At 41.5% G+C, this 16,752-nt stretch overlaps 1 protein-coding gene across 5 annotated transcripts in view; it reads left to right on the forward strand.

Moving 5' to 3' along the window:
- Window positions 1–16,752, forward strand: part of rad18 (RAD18 E3 ubiquitin protein ligase) — a 102,573-nt gene that overhangs the window by 46,210 nt on the left and 39,611 nt on the right. For all 5 annotated transcript variants that reach the window (XM_033036771.1, XM_033036772.1, XM_033036774.1 and 2 more), the window contains 3 exons: window positions 4,468–4,652; window positions 7,090–7,163; window positions 7,243–7,303. In XM_033036771.1, coding sequence (XP_032892662.1) covers window positions 4,468–4,652; window positions 7,090–7,163; window positions 7,243–7,303 — 320 coding nt within the window. The remainder of the gene's footprint in view (window positions 1–4,467; window positions 4,653–7,089; window positions 7,164–7,242; window positions 7,304–16,752) is intronic.

Raw genomic sequence — 16,752 nt, forward strand, 5'->3', positions numbered from 1 at the left:
GCGATTCTCCACAGACTCGGAGCTCCGGCCTCAGTCGCTGCAGCGACGGGAATCGCTGAGCAGCGGTTCCCACAAGCGAGCGGTGGTCAACGGGCCAGATGGAAGGAGAGAGGAGGCTGGGGAATGGGAGAGGGGCTTTTATTGGGCGGGTGTTTGCAGGAGAGTTCCGCTGTCCTGTCGCTCCGGTGGCTGTTGGTTGGCCCACAGCCAGCGCGGAGAAGCAGTGCCGCCCACCGGGCCAACCGACAGCCCCTGCTCGGGTCTCCGGTGCCGCGGGCGCCACTGTTCTGCCGCTGGGCTGTCCCCGTCCGGAGGCGGCCAGAGTTGTCGGGTCGGGCTGGCAGTCGACGCGGAGGGGGCTTGGCGCTGGCTCCAGCCCGGCTCCGCTCCAGCTCCCGGGGGGTTTGATGGCGGTTAAACATTACAATATTTTACATAGTTAAAAATTATTGCAGCATAAATGTTTAAAATACATAATTCAAATACTTTTCTCTAAAGTTATAGTAACTTTTTATTTTCACATACATTTTCTCACAGATTTGAGTTTGTATATTTTGGATGTTTTTAATGCAGCATTTAATTATTCTGCCGCCCACCTGAATGCTTAAATCGACTACTAGTGGGCGGTACCGCCCAGGTTGAAGATCACTGATCTACAACAAACCATACACTTTTGTGTATCTGCAAACTTGCTCATAATGTCATGTACATTCTCATCCAAATCGGATGTAGATGACAAACAGCAATGGGCCTCAGCACCAAACTGAGGCATACCACTAGTCATAGGCCTCCAGTCTGAAACACAACCTTCCACTATCACCCTATGCTTCCTTCCATTAATGCAATTTTCTATTCATTCAACTATCTCTCCTTGGATCCCATGCGATCTAACCTTCCAGAGCAACCTACCCTGCGGAATATTGGACTGATTTCAAACTTTTGCCAAGAAGCAATTGCAATCCATGTGAATTGCATCCATCCATACAACTAAACATAAATGTAAAGTACCATGTGAAACAGTAATAATCTTTCCAACAGAAAGACTAATTGTTTTTTCCCCCATTTTTGTTTTATGAAAAAATGCTCCTTCATGTATACAAGAGGGTTAGAATAATTTAAGGGTTAGAGTGAGGTGAAAAAGTCCTCATCAACAAAAATAAGTAGGGCTACCAATACATTTAAAAAGAAAATCACAATTAAAGCTAATTAGTTATAAAGCACTTCATTATATAACTGCTCCTAAATTTAGAACCTAATGTACACTCAGTCCCATTCCATTTTAACCAATCACCAAGACAAACACTGCACACCTAGAGGACGTAATGCTGTTTACCTCTTACTTACAATGCCAGCTGAACACAAAAACAGTTGTCAAAACATGCATGGGAATACAAGTGCTCAATATATCCATTATATCAATACTTTGCCCCATCAGCTATGACAGTGCCTTGTCCTCGTATTAGGTGGCATATTAAGTAAGCAGCATTATCTTGTGCACAGACATGTTTGTCTTGGTGATTGGTTGAAATAAAATGGGACAGGTGTTTACATGGCACTGTTGTAGCTGATATACTACGCACTGGATATGCTCAACATGTTCATATATACATAGTTTGACAACTGTTCCAAAGGACATGCTTCCAAGCTGATGATGTTTGCTCGATAACCATTGAAACCACTGAGAACTAATGCAACTTCATCGTATCCACCGGGTGGTGCCGTACAACGGATGCCTCGCCAACAATCTGCTTCGTCCCTTTCTCTGTTGTTTTTTAGTCTGTAGGTAAATGTTGTTTTAGTGTATCTTTAGTTTTGTATTATGTGGAGGGTGGAGAGAACCTTTTTTACCTCTTTCCTTGACGGAGATGCGACTTTTTCCTTATCGTATCTCCGTCTGCACTGCGGCCTAACATCATGGAGCTGGTGGCCTCTTGCTGGGGATCGACCTCGGAAGCTCCAACACCGGGAGCCTGCGGACTTTAACATCGTGGAGCTTCGAGGAGGGACCAGCTTCGGGAGCTCCAAGCCGCAGGAGCTTCGATCACCCTGATCACGGGAGCTTTGATCGACCCGACGTGAGAGCTTCGATCGCCGGCTGCAGGAGCTTCAATCGCCCCAACTGCACATGGTCCGACTGCCCCGACCGCAGGAGAAAAAGGAGGAAAGAAGATAAGACTTTATTGCCTTCCATCACTGAGGAATGTGGAGCCGCTGTGATAGATGTTTATGTTAAATATTTATGTGGTTGTGTGTTTTCTTGCTTTTTTGGTACGACTGTGACAAATCAAATTCCTTGTATGATTTACATACTTGTTTTGTTTTCGTACTTGGCTAATAAAAATAAATTACAATCTGTTTCAGTTGTTATCAACAGGAAGTTGTTTTTTTTCATCTTGGTGGTTCATGTTCTATGGTTCCCAATTTCTGACAGCATGTTCAAAATCCTGAGATTTTGGAAAACTTTAAACTTTGCTGCAACTCGATTCAGTAGACTCACACTGATATCCCATTTTATCAGACCCTGATGGCTGTGTTGCAGTTGCCCAACGTAAGAAGAGTTTTCATTAAAGATAGTTTTATCAAAAAGACAGACGATTTATCCCCACAAAGCCCAGTCACAGGGCTGAAGAATGTAGAAACCAGGAACTGCAGATGCTGATTTTTCCAAAAGAGACAAAGTGCTGGAGATCTCAGCCGGTCAGGCAGCATTACTAGAGAACATCCCTGGAGGAGGAGAGGGGAGAGTTTTGATAGGCAGAAGGTTGGACCAAGGCCAGAGATGAAAAAAGAAAACAGGTGTGAGATCATTCCATAGTTGTTTTAAGCTTCGTGAGTTGTTAAGAAAGGGCAACATCAGTAAGAGTGCAGTTGTTAAAATGGTTGACATAGGTGTCCTGCTGTATTTGAGGTATTGCCATACGTCCGCACAGATCTTGAAATTTCTGGTGATGTGTGGAATTTTCTGTTGAGTTCCCAGATACAGAATGAACCTGTCCAAGCTGTAATCTTTATAGCACTTTCTGCCAGCTTCTCTTCATGTGTGACCTGGGATCCTCCTGTCATTCTTAATGCTTCCTTCATTCAGGGATGCACAAATTATATCTGTAAATCAAGAGGCTATTTTCCTGAAAGCTCTGCCCTGCTTTCCTTGCTGTGATTTCATTCCAATGCAGCAGCATGTTTGTTTCCAGTATTACTGTGGGTTAGGGAAGAGTGCCCTTTAAATGCTGTAACCTCCCATCAATATATCGAGGAGTAAGTGCACGGTACTGAAGTATTAGACAAATATGAAAATAAAGAAGTGCTGTGCATTTGAAATGCGCACAATCTTTTTAACGTGATCTCAATCCTATGCTGCATTAATCTGCACCACTATTAATAGGCATTGTTTATTTAGAATCAATAGTTTTCAGTCAGCGGTGTAGCATAGTAGTTAGTTGTACCATGTTGAAAATTAACATTAGGTACTCTAATTGATGTTTGATCATATGCCCCGAGTTAAAAGGGTAACAGCATTGAACTGTAAATAAATAATTTGCTGTCATTTGCCATTTGAAAAAATATTTTTGTGACATTACTTTGTTCATTAGGGCATGTCTTGGACAAGATAGAACGTCAAGACTGACAATTGAACGCAGGACATCCTGGTTCAGTACCATTGTAGCTAGGGAAGATGATGATACATATTCACATTGGCCATTAACATTCATTACAATACTATGGAGCAATGAGTGATTTTGTGCATTTTCCATTTTATGGCCTGTATTTGTTATGTGATTTGAAGTTAAAATGTACTCGGATGTCGAAGTATATTTTGTTCAATGAAAAAATAACTGAATGAATTCTGACTTTCATCATTTTATGGTCAAAGTCAGAAGATGAGGGTCTTCTCATCCCTCAAGATGATTATTGATCAGTTTATAAGTACTATTCACATCCCTTCTTAGTGTTTGGAACATTTCAGACCCATCCTGCATCTACAAACCTTAATTTCTAGTTTGTTAGTCATAAGTCGTCATAAGCCATCTTCATGAATTGCCATATGGCCCTTCCATGAAGCTAGTGAGTAGGAGTTCCTGCAATTTAAGGAATAGCCTTTATTTATCCAGTTGCTATCCCAGCCTCTTTTGGGATAATGCATAGAAACGTGAATTGTTGTTAAACAAAGTTACTGCTTGCCTTTTTTGTGATTTAAACCAGTGCCCTCTGTTTGCTGACCATTCTGTCAGTGGAAACAGTTTATCTCTATATTAAAACCTCTAATTGTTTTTAATCATCTGTTCTGTGAAGTTTCTCTAATCCCTCCACATACCTGAAACCACACATCCTTTACAGTACACTTTACAATTTGATTTTTGGTATACTCCATTAAAGAGGTAAATTTGCCATAATACTGTGATCAAAATTGCTTTGTTCTGGGAAGAGATATTAACAAGATATCTATCTCGATCTTTTTTTCCAATCAAGCTCTGTGAACAAAAGGAAACTGTTGCCTAAACTGGTATATAATTTACTTTCTGACCGAGATCTGAAAAAGAAGTTGAAGGAGTGTGGTCTGTTAACTCAGGGCAGCAAAGCACAACTGGTTAAACGACATCAAGAATTCATACAAATGTACAACTCACAGTGCGACTCCTTAAACCCCAGATCAGGTGAGCAAAACTCTTAAATTGTCAGAAGAAATAAAAGCCATGTCATGTTCAAATCGCTTCTTTCTTTATGTTTACTTGGAACGTTATGTGCAATTATGACGAATAAACTGAAAGCCAATGAAAAATGTTGATCTAAGGCAAAACAGCATTTCGTTCAGACCGAAAGGTCTGAATGACAAATAAAGGATTCAATTCAAAATTCAAAAACAAATTAGAGTTAAAGGTTAAAAGTTTAGAGTATAAAATTTGGAACCATATGTGAATTGCACCAGGTCTCCAAGCTGTGGAGATAATTGTAGAAAAATTGGGCTTTTCCAGTAACTTTGGCCGACCAAGTAGCATTTTCACTGATGCCATCCATCCCAATTGTCTCCAGTATTCAACCCATCAGTACATGCTTATTTGCCAGGAATCCAAATTAAAAGCCTTTATAAGTGGGTAAAGTTGTTCTGCTTAACTGACCTCAGCTTCCAACAAATGTGAGTTTTGATTATCTGAGGTCCATATGGTTCACTCATAATCCATTTGAATGTAGCAGCTCCAGAGTTTTTCAGTTTGACCAATTAGATGACCAGGTTAAAAAAAAAAAGACACAAAGTGCTGCAGTAACTCAGCAGGTCAGGCAGTATCCATGGAGAAGATGGACATGTGGCGTTTCAGGTCGGGTTAGAAGAAGGATCCCGACCCATATTCTCCAGTGATGCTAACTGACCCGCTGAGTTACTCTCGCATTTTGTAACTTTTTTTTTGTGTAAACCAGCACCTGCAGTTCCTTATTCAAAAAGGAACTGCAGATGCTGGAATATCGAAGGTACACAAAATTGCTGGGGAAACTCAGCGGGTGCAGCAGCATCTATGGAGCGAAGGAAATAGGCGACGTTTCGGGCCGAAACCCTTCTTCAGACTGTGGCGACGTTTCGGGCCGAAACCTTTCGGCCCGAAACGTCGCCTATTTCCTTCGCTCCATAGATGCTGCTGCACCTGCTGAGTTTCCCCAGCAATTTTGTGTACCTGCAGTTCCTTGTTTGTACATTTAGATCATCAAGTAAATGGGTGCAATAACCAGGATTTTCATAAGAGGAGTTGGGTGTTACAGGTGGGCCTACTTGACACTCTACCTTTTCTACTTTATTACTTTGTCCTCAAGATTTGGCAAGTAAGGCTTCATAAATCCAAATGAATATGAATTTGGCATTTGATTTGTGAATCAATATGGGAATCCTAACTTTCAAAGAAACAAAGATTCGTGAATATCAAAAATCTTATTACCACTGAATTTTAGTACAGACATCACTTTGTTCTATTCTTGCTCTTATTCTGCAGCAGATCAGATGGAGAGCACTGCCAGAGGTGAGCGGGGAACTGAGGCCAGTTGTCCATGATGTCCAGATCCCAATGCGCTTGTGTTTCGGAGTTGGATAATGTTATTGATTTGTAATTAGCCTGATTTGTAGTTAGTTGACAAAGCCTTAATTTATTAATTTGGAATATCCAGGGGGATGGGATAAATGTAATATTAAAATGACATGCAAGGTGTCAGGCTGTCTGTCACAACATACAGCCCCGATAACCCATTATTTCCTTGCGAGCCCCTGAACTATCTACAGTTCCCAGGTCGCCTGCCCCGGGACTAGCTGCAGTTCCCAGGTCGCCTGCCCCAGGACTGGCTGTAGCGCCCAGGTCGCCTGCGAGCCCCGGGTCTAGCTTCAGTTCCGCTGTCCGGTCCCGGCGGCCGCTCGCAGCCACCCGAGCTGCTGAGTGAGTTGCTGGCATGATTACCGACCCCCTCCTTCTCAACGCTCCTGCCCTCCCCGCAACTTTATCCCTGGCGGCACAGCCGTGCTGACCTGGGCCAGACTTCCCACACGCTTTGGAAGGAACTCTTCCCCCCCCCCCCCCCCAGCAATGCTGTCCTTTTACAGTCGCTGTACTGAGGGATAGCCAAGTCTATCTTTCTTGGCAAACAATCTAACCTTCGTCCTCCAAGACGCAGGTAAATTTTCAGGCCTTATTTTAGGGTAAAAAATAGCGTCTTCATTGCCAAGAAATACGGTAGTTCGGAGCCTCTTTGGAGGTTGTAATATTTAATAGTTGTAGGGAAGAAGCTGCTCCTGAACTTGGACGTTACAGTTTTTATGCTCCTATACCTTCTTCCCAATGCAGGAGTGAAAGGGTAGAGTGGCCAGGATGATGTGGGTCTCTGATGATACTGGCTGCCTTTTTGAGGCAGTAATTCTTGTAGATCCCTTCAACCTGCAGTGTAATATATGGTATGGCTGTTGTAAGAGTATGTTTTCTTCCTGCTCTGTACAGATCAGAGTTCAGTATATTTATTTTGGTGACAAAACTGAGCAAGCATCATTTAGATTTGGGAAAACAAAGTTTTGTCTGGCACTTTTCATGCTTGCAATTATTTTCAATCACTTTTTTCATTCAGCCAAAGACATCATTAAAGAAATTGAAAAGAATGAAAAGACCCGAGTTCAGCTGGAAGCCAAATTCAGTGAAAATGTAAGTGTCCTTAAATGTTTTCACTGTAATTTAATCTTACTGAATGAGAACAAAATTACAGTACAATTGTTTTCATTAGGCAATGAAATTCACAAAAGATCAGACTGAAGAACAAATTGATGCAGTCCACAAGGAATATTGTGAGTACATGATTATTTTAACCAGCACCTTTTAAAATGAAGAATACATTTGAGTGCTCAGAACCATTCTGTGACCAAACTAACATTAACTTTGAGAAACAAAAAAATGTTAGGCATGGGAGAAGGAACAGTGTAGAGTTAGTGGAATGTTATCGGGGTGAAAGGCTTGGGTAATGTGAAGAGACTGGCTAGGACCTTTAGCAGAATAGAAAAGAATAAAGGAAGGATGTAATAAAGATGTAAAAAATTCTGAAAGATTTTGATATAGGATAAATGCTTCTACTTTAGGGTTAATGGTAAACAGGATATAGATTTAAAACAATTGACTAAAAAATAATCGGTGAGATAAATATTATTCCAGAGTGATTTGTTTTAATCAGGAAGGCACAACATTAAATTTTGATGGAAGCAAATTGAATATAAGCTTTCAGAGAGGTATTAAATATATACTTGAAAAGGAAACATTCGCAGGGCTGTGCAAAACAAACCAGGTGAGTGGAATAAATAATTAAAGAAGACTAGACCAAGTGCAGACCAGTTGGGCCTTTTCCCCCAATGTGCGGTTGAGGGGGGGGGGGGGGTGTCATGCGGCGTCACACACATTAACCACCCCCACACACACACTAACTACTCCCCCCCCCGCACACACGCTAACTACCCCCCTTGTTAATATATTAATATTATTAATTTGCTCCTTTTACCCCATAATCGCCCTATCTACTGACGCATAGCCCCCAACACGCATTTACCCCATAATCGCCCTATCTACTGACGCATAGCCCCCAACACGCTATTGTGACGTCAGCAGCTGCTGAGCGCCGTTTATATTTTTGAAATTGAGTTTTGTGATCATTTTATTCAAAATCTGGGGAAATAATTGACCAAGGAGTGGATTTCTGAACTCATAAGTTAAATCCCTACCGAAATGGTTAAAATCTCCGCGTTTTTGCGTCTGGTTTTCGAGGAGATACGTTTCACATGCAAAACCACACACACGCACGCACACACACACTTTACACTTGTTAATAGCCAAATTTTTAATCCCACTCTGACTAACTCCACTGATACCTCAAGTTTGGGGTCTAATTTGCTATTACAATTTAGTTAGAACTTAACAGATTTTCTAGCTAGGTTCTGCAAGCCCCCATGTTTTTGAACAAAAAGCTTTTATTCTTTGCTCTGAATTTCTCTGTTAATCTAATTTTATATTTTCCTGTCGATTACTAATTTTTATTTCATTTGTGCAAAGTGTGCATGTTTTAATGGTTTTCAATTTCATCATTGAACTAATCTTTGATATTTGTCATCCTGGAGACAATAAATTTGCAATTATGTTGCTTGACCAAAGAACATTATCGATGAAATTTTGTATTCAATTTCAAAATAAATCTAGTATGTAAGCATTAACATAAAAACATAAAAATCCAATTGTATATATTTCCACACTAATATGGTTAACTCTTAAATGTCTTCTACTGTGCACTGGTAAATTAGTCCAGCAGTGTCTTTTCTGGAGTAATAATAATAATGGATGGGATTTATATATAGCGCCTTTCTAATACTCAAGGCGCTTTACATCGCATTATTCATTCACTCCTCAGTCACACTCGGTGGTGGTAAGCTACTTCTGTAGCCACAGCTGCCCTGGGGCAGACTGACGGAAGCGTGGCTGCCAATCTGCGCCTACGGCCCCTCCGACCACCACCAATCACTCACACACATTCACACACATTCACACACAAGCAAAGGTGGGTGAAGTGTCTTGCCCAAGGACACAACGACAGTATGCACTCCAAGCAGGATTCGAACCGGCTACCTTCCGGTTGCCAGCCGAACACTTAGCCCATTGCTCCATCTGTCGTTCCGAGTACTGGGAATAAACAATATGATGACCTTGTCTGAATGCCCATCCGAAGGCAACAGAAAATAGTTAATATTTAAGAAGAAATGTGAATTATTTTCTGTGTTCCTTTAAGATTTCGGATCTTTTAACTCATCAAATTATTCACTGCAATTAGAGTTTCATTTCTCTTGCCATTAATCATTGTTCAATTCTACTGACACAGGTCCATTTTTCAGTAGAAACAAAGAATCACATATACTGGTTAATACGACACAAAGTGCTAATGTAACAAAGCAGGTCAGGCAACATTTCTGGAGAACATGGATAAGTGTCGAGATCCTTGAGGTGGAACGGGGTTGAAAATGAGAGGTTATCTAAATTTGAAGATTCAATGTTCACACGCAAACTGCAGAAACACTTGGTGGACCCATCGCAATTGTTCAACGAAATGGTCGCCAAGTCTGCATCCACTATAAACCTAACGACTCCCAAAATGGACTACACTTTCACCCACAATGCCTCTTGCAAGGACGCTATTCCCTACTCTCAATTCCTCCGCCACATATGTTCCCAAGATGAGACTTTCCAATCGTACACCCGAGATATCCACTTTCTTTAGTAAACGTGGCTCAGCCCTACTGTCATAGATGGACCCCTGACCTGTGTCTCCTCATGTCCTGTAGGTCTGTTCTTGCCCCTCACCCCAGGCAGGGGGAAGGATAGAGTTCCCCTGGCCATCATTTTTCACCCCACCAGCCTCTGCATCCAACACATCACACTCCGACATTTCCATCAACTCCAATATGATAGTGCTACCAATACATCTTCCCGTCTCCACCCCTCCCACCAAGGAAGAACAAAAGGAAGAGACTTGAACTTTATTTTGCCTTCCATCACAGTGAGAAATGTGTAGGAGTTACTGTGGTGGATGTTCATATTAAAATGTGTTTTTGAGTCTGTTGCTTTTAATTGTATGACTGATCTGGTCAGTGAAATTCCTCGTATGTTGCAAAACATACTTGGTGAAGAAAATCTGATTCTGATTCTGATAAACATGGTTACTGGCCACATGCTAGAAGATGAAATTAAAATGATTGGGTGTCCATTGTGTGGATGTGGTAGCCTGAATGCTTCTGCAGCTTATAATGGAGTATTGTAGACATCTTTCCTTGGTCATTTATGCCGGCTCTAAAGTGTTTTGAACCTTTTCATACCTGTAGTTTCCCTCTCCCCTGACTCTCAATCTTAAGAATGATCTCAACTCGAAACTGACTCGCTGAGTTACTCTGGCATTTTGTGTCTGTCTTTGGCCTGTTTAATGCTGTATGACTCAATGAATCTATATTTCCTTGATAAATCTCCAGAAACAGCCTCTCATCAATATTATCTTGTGTGATTGAAGGTATGAAGGGAAAGGTGGCTGAGGTAAATTGGGAAATTAGTGTGAAAGGGATGACACTACCTGATGCTTAACAAAATAAATATTTTTTCTTGACCAGAATAAGCACCATTGTGAAATGGTGGCCATATGTGAAAGGTGATCTCAAAGTAAATTTTATTCATCACATACACCCGAAGGTGCAGTGAAATGAATTTGCCAGCAGCGATACAATTAAAAAGAACACACAATACACAATAAGATTTAACACAATCATACACCACAGCATTCTTCATTGTGGTGGTAGGCACAAAGTTCAGCCAGTCCTCCTCCTTTGTTCATCCGTGGTCGGGGCCTTGAACCCTCCATAGTCGCCGCAGCAGCGCCTTTATTTCCTGAGGAGGCTCAAGAAAGCTCACCTGTCCCCCCAGATCGTGACCAACTTTTACCGCTGTACCATCGAAAGCATCCTGACCACCTGCTTCACGGTATGGTACAGCAGTTGCACCGCAGTGGATAGGAAGGCACATCATCGGTGCCCCGCTCCCTGCCATGGATGCCCTCCACCGAAAACGGTGTCTGAGACGGGCCAGGAAGATCATCAAGGACCCCTCTCACCCTAACCATGGAGTGTTTGCCCTCCTCCCATCAGGGAGGCGGTACAGGAGCCTCAGGTCGAACTAGCAGGATGAGGAACATATTTTTCAACAACACACTTACATTGCTGAACTCGGAGTCCTGTCGCTAGATATCTTTGGTCTCTCCATCCACATTGTTAACCAGTACTCTTCTTACTCTAATGTATGCTTGTTCTGTATTTTTTTTTAAATTCCTATCTTGCACTATGACTATGACCAGACACTAAACTGCATTTCGTTGTACCTATACTTGTATCTGTGTAATGACAATAAAGTTGAATTGAATTGAATGTACACGTCCTCTCGTCGGGATGATTTGAAACTCCGACATCGGGACGGCCAAACACACTCCGCAACTTGGAGGTCCTGAATCGGGGCTTTCTTACCGGAGACCGCGGCTTCAGGATGTTAAAGGCCACAGGCCAGCGGTCGGAGCTCTTCTCTGGCGATCCCCAGCAAGGGATCCCAGGCTCCAGATGGTAAATCCACGCCACGCCCGCAGCTAGAAGCTCCGCAGACCGCAGCCCCATGATGCCAAAGTCACTAGGCTGGCGATCGGCGCACTCCTCTCTGGCGACTCCCAGCAAGGTTTTGACCCGCTCGCGATGGAAAGTCACACTGCGCCCGCTGCTGAAGCTCCGCAGACAGTGGCTTCAGGATGTAACCGTCTGCGGGCCAGCGATCGGAGCACTCCTCTGTGGCGACCCCCAGCAAGGATTCGGCTGCTCCGTGATGTAAAGTCCACGCTGCACCCGCTGCTGTAGCTCTGGGCCCGACTCCGGGAAAGGCTGCTCCAATCCATGGTGTTAGGCCGCGAGTGAGGCGACATGGAAAAAGTTGCCTCTCCGTGGAGGAGGCGACCGAAAGCGGTTACCCCCTTTCCCCTGCCCACCACCACCCACACAAGACATACCAAGAATGTTTTAGTGTCAAACATACCAAGAGACACAGACATTTAGACACACTAAAAACAACAAAAATCTATCCGTGACTAACCACATAAGTTAAGAATTGAATTAGTGTGAAATAAAAGGTTTATAATGTTGAGAAGAATAATGATGGGACGGAGATTAAGGAGAAGTTTAGAAGCCAGCAAAGAATTATTGAAAAAGTGATAGAATAAGAAAATAGAATATGAGATTAAAATTTAAGGAATCCAAAAACAAATTATTAGACTTTGAAAAGTTCATTAGACAAGATAAAGGATCATGAAGTTAAGAGCAATATATAAACATATCAAGGATTTTAGTTATCGAACCAGGCCATGATGCTCCCAGTTCTCTACCTGTAGACGTTTGAGACCTTTTGAGACCCATTCAGACGTTTGAAATCATTGGAGACCTATGAACTATTTTTAATCAGACTTCATTGGAGACCTTTGAACTATCTTTAATCGGACTTTATCTTGCACTAAATGTTATACCTCTTTATCCTTTATCTGAACACTAAGGATAGCATGATGGTAATCATCTAGTCTTTTCTTTGACTGGATAGCACACAACAAAAAATTTTCACGTTTCCTTGGTACACATGACAATAATACACTAAACTAAACTGGTAGAGTATTTGGTGACATGCAGAATTTCGTCAACGATCTGAGGAAGTAGAGGCGTCAATGTGCTTTCTTTGTGATTGCATCAATGTGCTGAGCCCAGGACAGAAGAAATGAAATAAATGAATAGCTTATTGTCACATGTGACAAGTAACAGTGAAATTCTTTGCTTGCATATCCAAGGTATTCAATAGTCACCACATAATGGGCGCTGAAGTCCTTTCCTGAAGTCAAAAATCAGATCTTTGGTGTAGCTAATATTTAGAGCGTGATTGTTGTTCTGGCTCCATTCAGTCAGTTGATCCATCTCCCTCCTCTACTCTGACTCATTGTTATCTGTTACTCATCCAACTGTGGCGCCATCATGAGAACGGAACGGAGAGCTCACAGACATCCTGTGTAAATGGTGGAAAGGATACACCATCTCGCAAGCTATCCTCATGGCCAACCCCCTTGTCAGTCAGCTTTAGTCCCATCTATAGAAGAGATATGTCCCTATGTTTGCTTTAAACTGCAAAACTGTAGTGAAATTGAATTATCCTTGATACCAAGGAAGTACTTAAGAGGGAGAGGAATGGGCTTTAACCTTGTAATGAAGATTATCAAGTATCTAAATCACCTTGGAAAAGTTTAAATAGGTTTGTTTTGAATTGTGCTGGTGTTGTGCAAGTCTTACTGCACCATCGTTCCCCAACCAGGAAAAAAATTCTAGTATAAATATCTCTAAAATGATCCCTTTAACGATACATAAATTAATTTAAACATTTATTTAGAATTTATCCTGATAAAACAAAGGTCCTTTGAAATCAGCAGCTGAAAGTTTCCAAAAATGTATTGATCTGCAATTAAATGATGTAGCCTTTAAAATCAGTATCTGCAAGTAGTTTCCTAAATTTATTGATCTCTGGATAAATGGTTTAGCAGTAGTAAAATTGATGCTCCAGACACAGGTAATGGAAACTCAAAGATTTTAGTAGTTTAGCATGTGCAGCAGTAGTGCATGTTTAATAACTGGTAGTTCAAACCCAATATTGGAACAATAAATCATACTGTTATCAAGCCTACTGAAAGAATTTCATTGTGCTTTTGCAATGAAAAAAGTTGCAAAATAGTGATACCATGGGTTTGAATGGAGGCAGAACAATAATAATTACTTTCTATTAATAAGAATTAGTGTCAGGGAGATAGGGAAATGTGGAGTGGCACGGTGATGGTGTAAATAACCCACTTTTTTTCCTGCTGTATTGTTGCTTGATTTGATAATGTGGACGCACAATTGTAGGGGTGCAATTACCTAGGAAAATCAGAACCTGTTGTTTTTGCAGGATTAATTCTGCATAAACTAAGGTATGTATTGTTAAGGGAATAATTTTACAAATATTTAAACCTAATTTTTGTTTCCTGATTGCCAATACTAAAGAAAGGATATTTCATTAATCATTCAGAAATAAATGGCATTGACATAAATGGAACTACAATCACCAAGTCCTCCAGTATCAAAACAATTTTGCATCACCATTGAAAAGAAAAGAAGGATTTTTATTTAAACAGGTCATTTCACAACTTTGATATCTGGTGAATGTACTCCCACAGTGTTTTTGGGGAGAGTGATGAATGGTTGGTGATATATTTCCAAGTCAGAATGATGTGTGGCTTTGAGGGGAATCTGTAAGTGCAGGTGGACCCATGCCCCTGGCCCTGTCCTTACATGTGATAGAATGCATTTCTCTAATGTTGTTGAACATGGAAGGGCACTAATTCATCATCTGAGAGAGGACACTGTCCTCTCTCAGATACTGTCTGTTCTAATCCTGGACACTGGTTTAATTTCTGCAGTTTCTGTTAGTCTTTTGAGTAGTGAAGTTAATCCTTCACCATGATTTTTTCCACCAAATTAGCAATATTTTACAGAGTTATTGTTTAGGAATTAGTCTGATCGGTGTTGGCAATTGTCCTACTAGATTTGTTAAATCCCAGATATGTATGAAATTAGCAATTGTATGAGATAGACCTTGTCTAATTAATGCCTTGTTGCTTTCTGGCACTACGAAGCAGTAACTTTCTGTCTTCAGTGTGTCAGATGGCTGTTTATTCCAGGTTCCACTCCAGAGACGTAAGCACATCATGTAGATTTACACACCAGTCTTGTACTGTCTCTGAAGTCTTACCTTTGATTGAAATTTAAGCCCTCCATCTGACTCTGATGAAAATAAAAGCTCCCACTATTTTGAAGAGTAAAGTATTCTCAATATCCTGCACAACGTTAATTCTATAGCCAATAGCAAAATTCAGGCCAAACTCTGTAAATAAAACTTTGAAAAATTGCCTATTAATTAAACCAAAAGGGAAGTGCAAACTACCTAATTGTTTGATTTGTTCGTTACTACATTGGGGGAAATATTTTTTGTGCATTTTGGCTGCTGTTTTTTGCACAAATACACTACTAAATTCACATCCAAACTACAGGTTGAAAACCGATTATCTGGCAAAAATTTATGTGAGCTCATTTGAAATTCCCTGAGCGGCCGCAGATGGCTTTATAAACTGAATGTGAATGGAATGACTTGCCGACCCTTCCCCGGCACCATCTCCCTGGCCGTTTAGACCCTCGGCTTCCGACCCCCCCCCCCCCTACGACTCACAAGGTGCACCACCTCCTCCTCGCCCTGAGTTGTCAACATATTCTTCCTTGGAAGTGACAGCATGTGATAGGTTTAAGAAAGAACTGCAGATGCTGGAAAAATCGAAGGTAGACAAAACTGCTGGGGAAACTCAGCGAAGGAATAGGTGACATATCGGATCGAGAAACTACCCAAGCGAAATAAGAGGTGCCTTTCCTCCAATTTGTGGTGGGACTCACTCTGGCCATGGAGGAGACCCGGGACAGAAAGGCCGGATTCCAAATGGGAGGGGGAGTTGAAGAGATCAGGTTGGTTAATGCGAACTGTGCGGAGGTGTTGAGCGAAGCGATCACCAAACCTGCGCTTGGTCTCACCGATGTAGAGCAGTTGACACCTAAAGCAGCGGTTGCAATAAATGAGGTTGGAGGAGGTGCAGGTGAACCTCTGCCTCACTTGGAAAGACTGCTTGGGTCCATGGATAGAGGTGGGAGCTCCACGATAACCGTGCCTAATTTTGAAATGAAACGATACAAAGATATGGAGTAACTCAACTGACTAAATCAGTGTGAGGAAGAGTCCCGATGTCACCTATCCATGTTCTCCAGAGATCCTGACCAGCTGAATTACTCCAGCACTTTGTGATGTTTTATCTACTAACCATCATCTGCAGTCATCAGCAATAGTGAACACCACTCCCTCCGCTACGGTCCATTTACAGTAATCCCCCCGTTATAACAGACATCATCTGCTAACTGTTTTAACTAAAGTGTTTTGCAATGTCACTAAAATTTACTAAACTTCTATATACTAAAAGTCTCATCTTGTATGTGTGTGTGTGTGTCTCTCTGTATGTTTTTATCTTCCTCAAAACGCTACGCACTAGCGCTTAAATTTTTACATATTTTAACACATTTTTCCCGTCCACGCCGTACTCAGGGTTCACTTAAGATTTCATCCTATATTTCACGTTATTCATGTTTAAAGTTTAAAAAAAGAGCCAAAAACTGCTTCTCACAGAGAGCCTTTTGCCAGCAGCTTCTAGTGATGATGTTACAATGCCACTCACAATGCACCAACCACAATAGGCTCTCAAGCTGCCGTGTGCCAAATTCAAGTTCAAGTTCAAGTGAGTTTATTGTCATGTGTCCCTGTATAGGACAATTAAATTCTTGCTTTGCTTAAGCACACAGAAAATAGTAGGCATTTACTACAAAACAGATAAATGTGTCCATATACCATGATATAAATATATACACACATGAATAAATAAACTGGTAAAGTGCAAATAACAGAAAGTGGTTATTAATAATCAGAGTTTTGTCCGAGCCAGGTTTAATAGCCTGATGGCTGTGGGGAAGTAGCTATTCCTGAACCTGGTTGTTGCAGTCTTCAGGCTCCTGTACCTTCTACCTGAAGG

Source organism: Amblyraja radiata, chromosome 18 (assembly GCF_010909765.2).
Source record: "Amblyraja radiata isolate CabotCenter1 chromosome 18, sAmbRad1.1.pri, whole genome shotgun sequence".
Classification (NCBI taxonomy): domain Eukaryota; kingdom Metazoa; phylum Chordata; class Chondrichthyes; order Rajiformes; family Rajidae; genus Amblyraja; species Amblyraja radiata.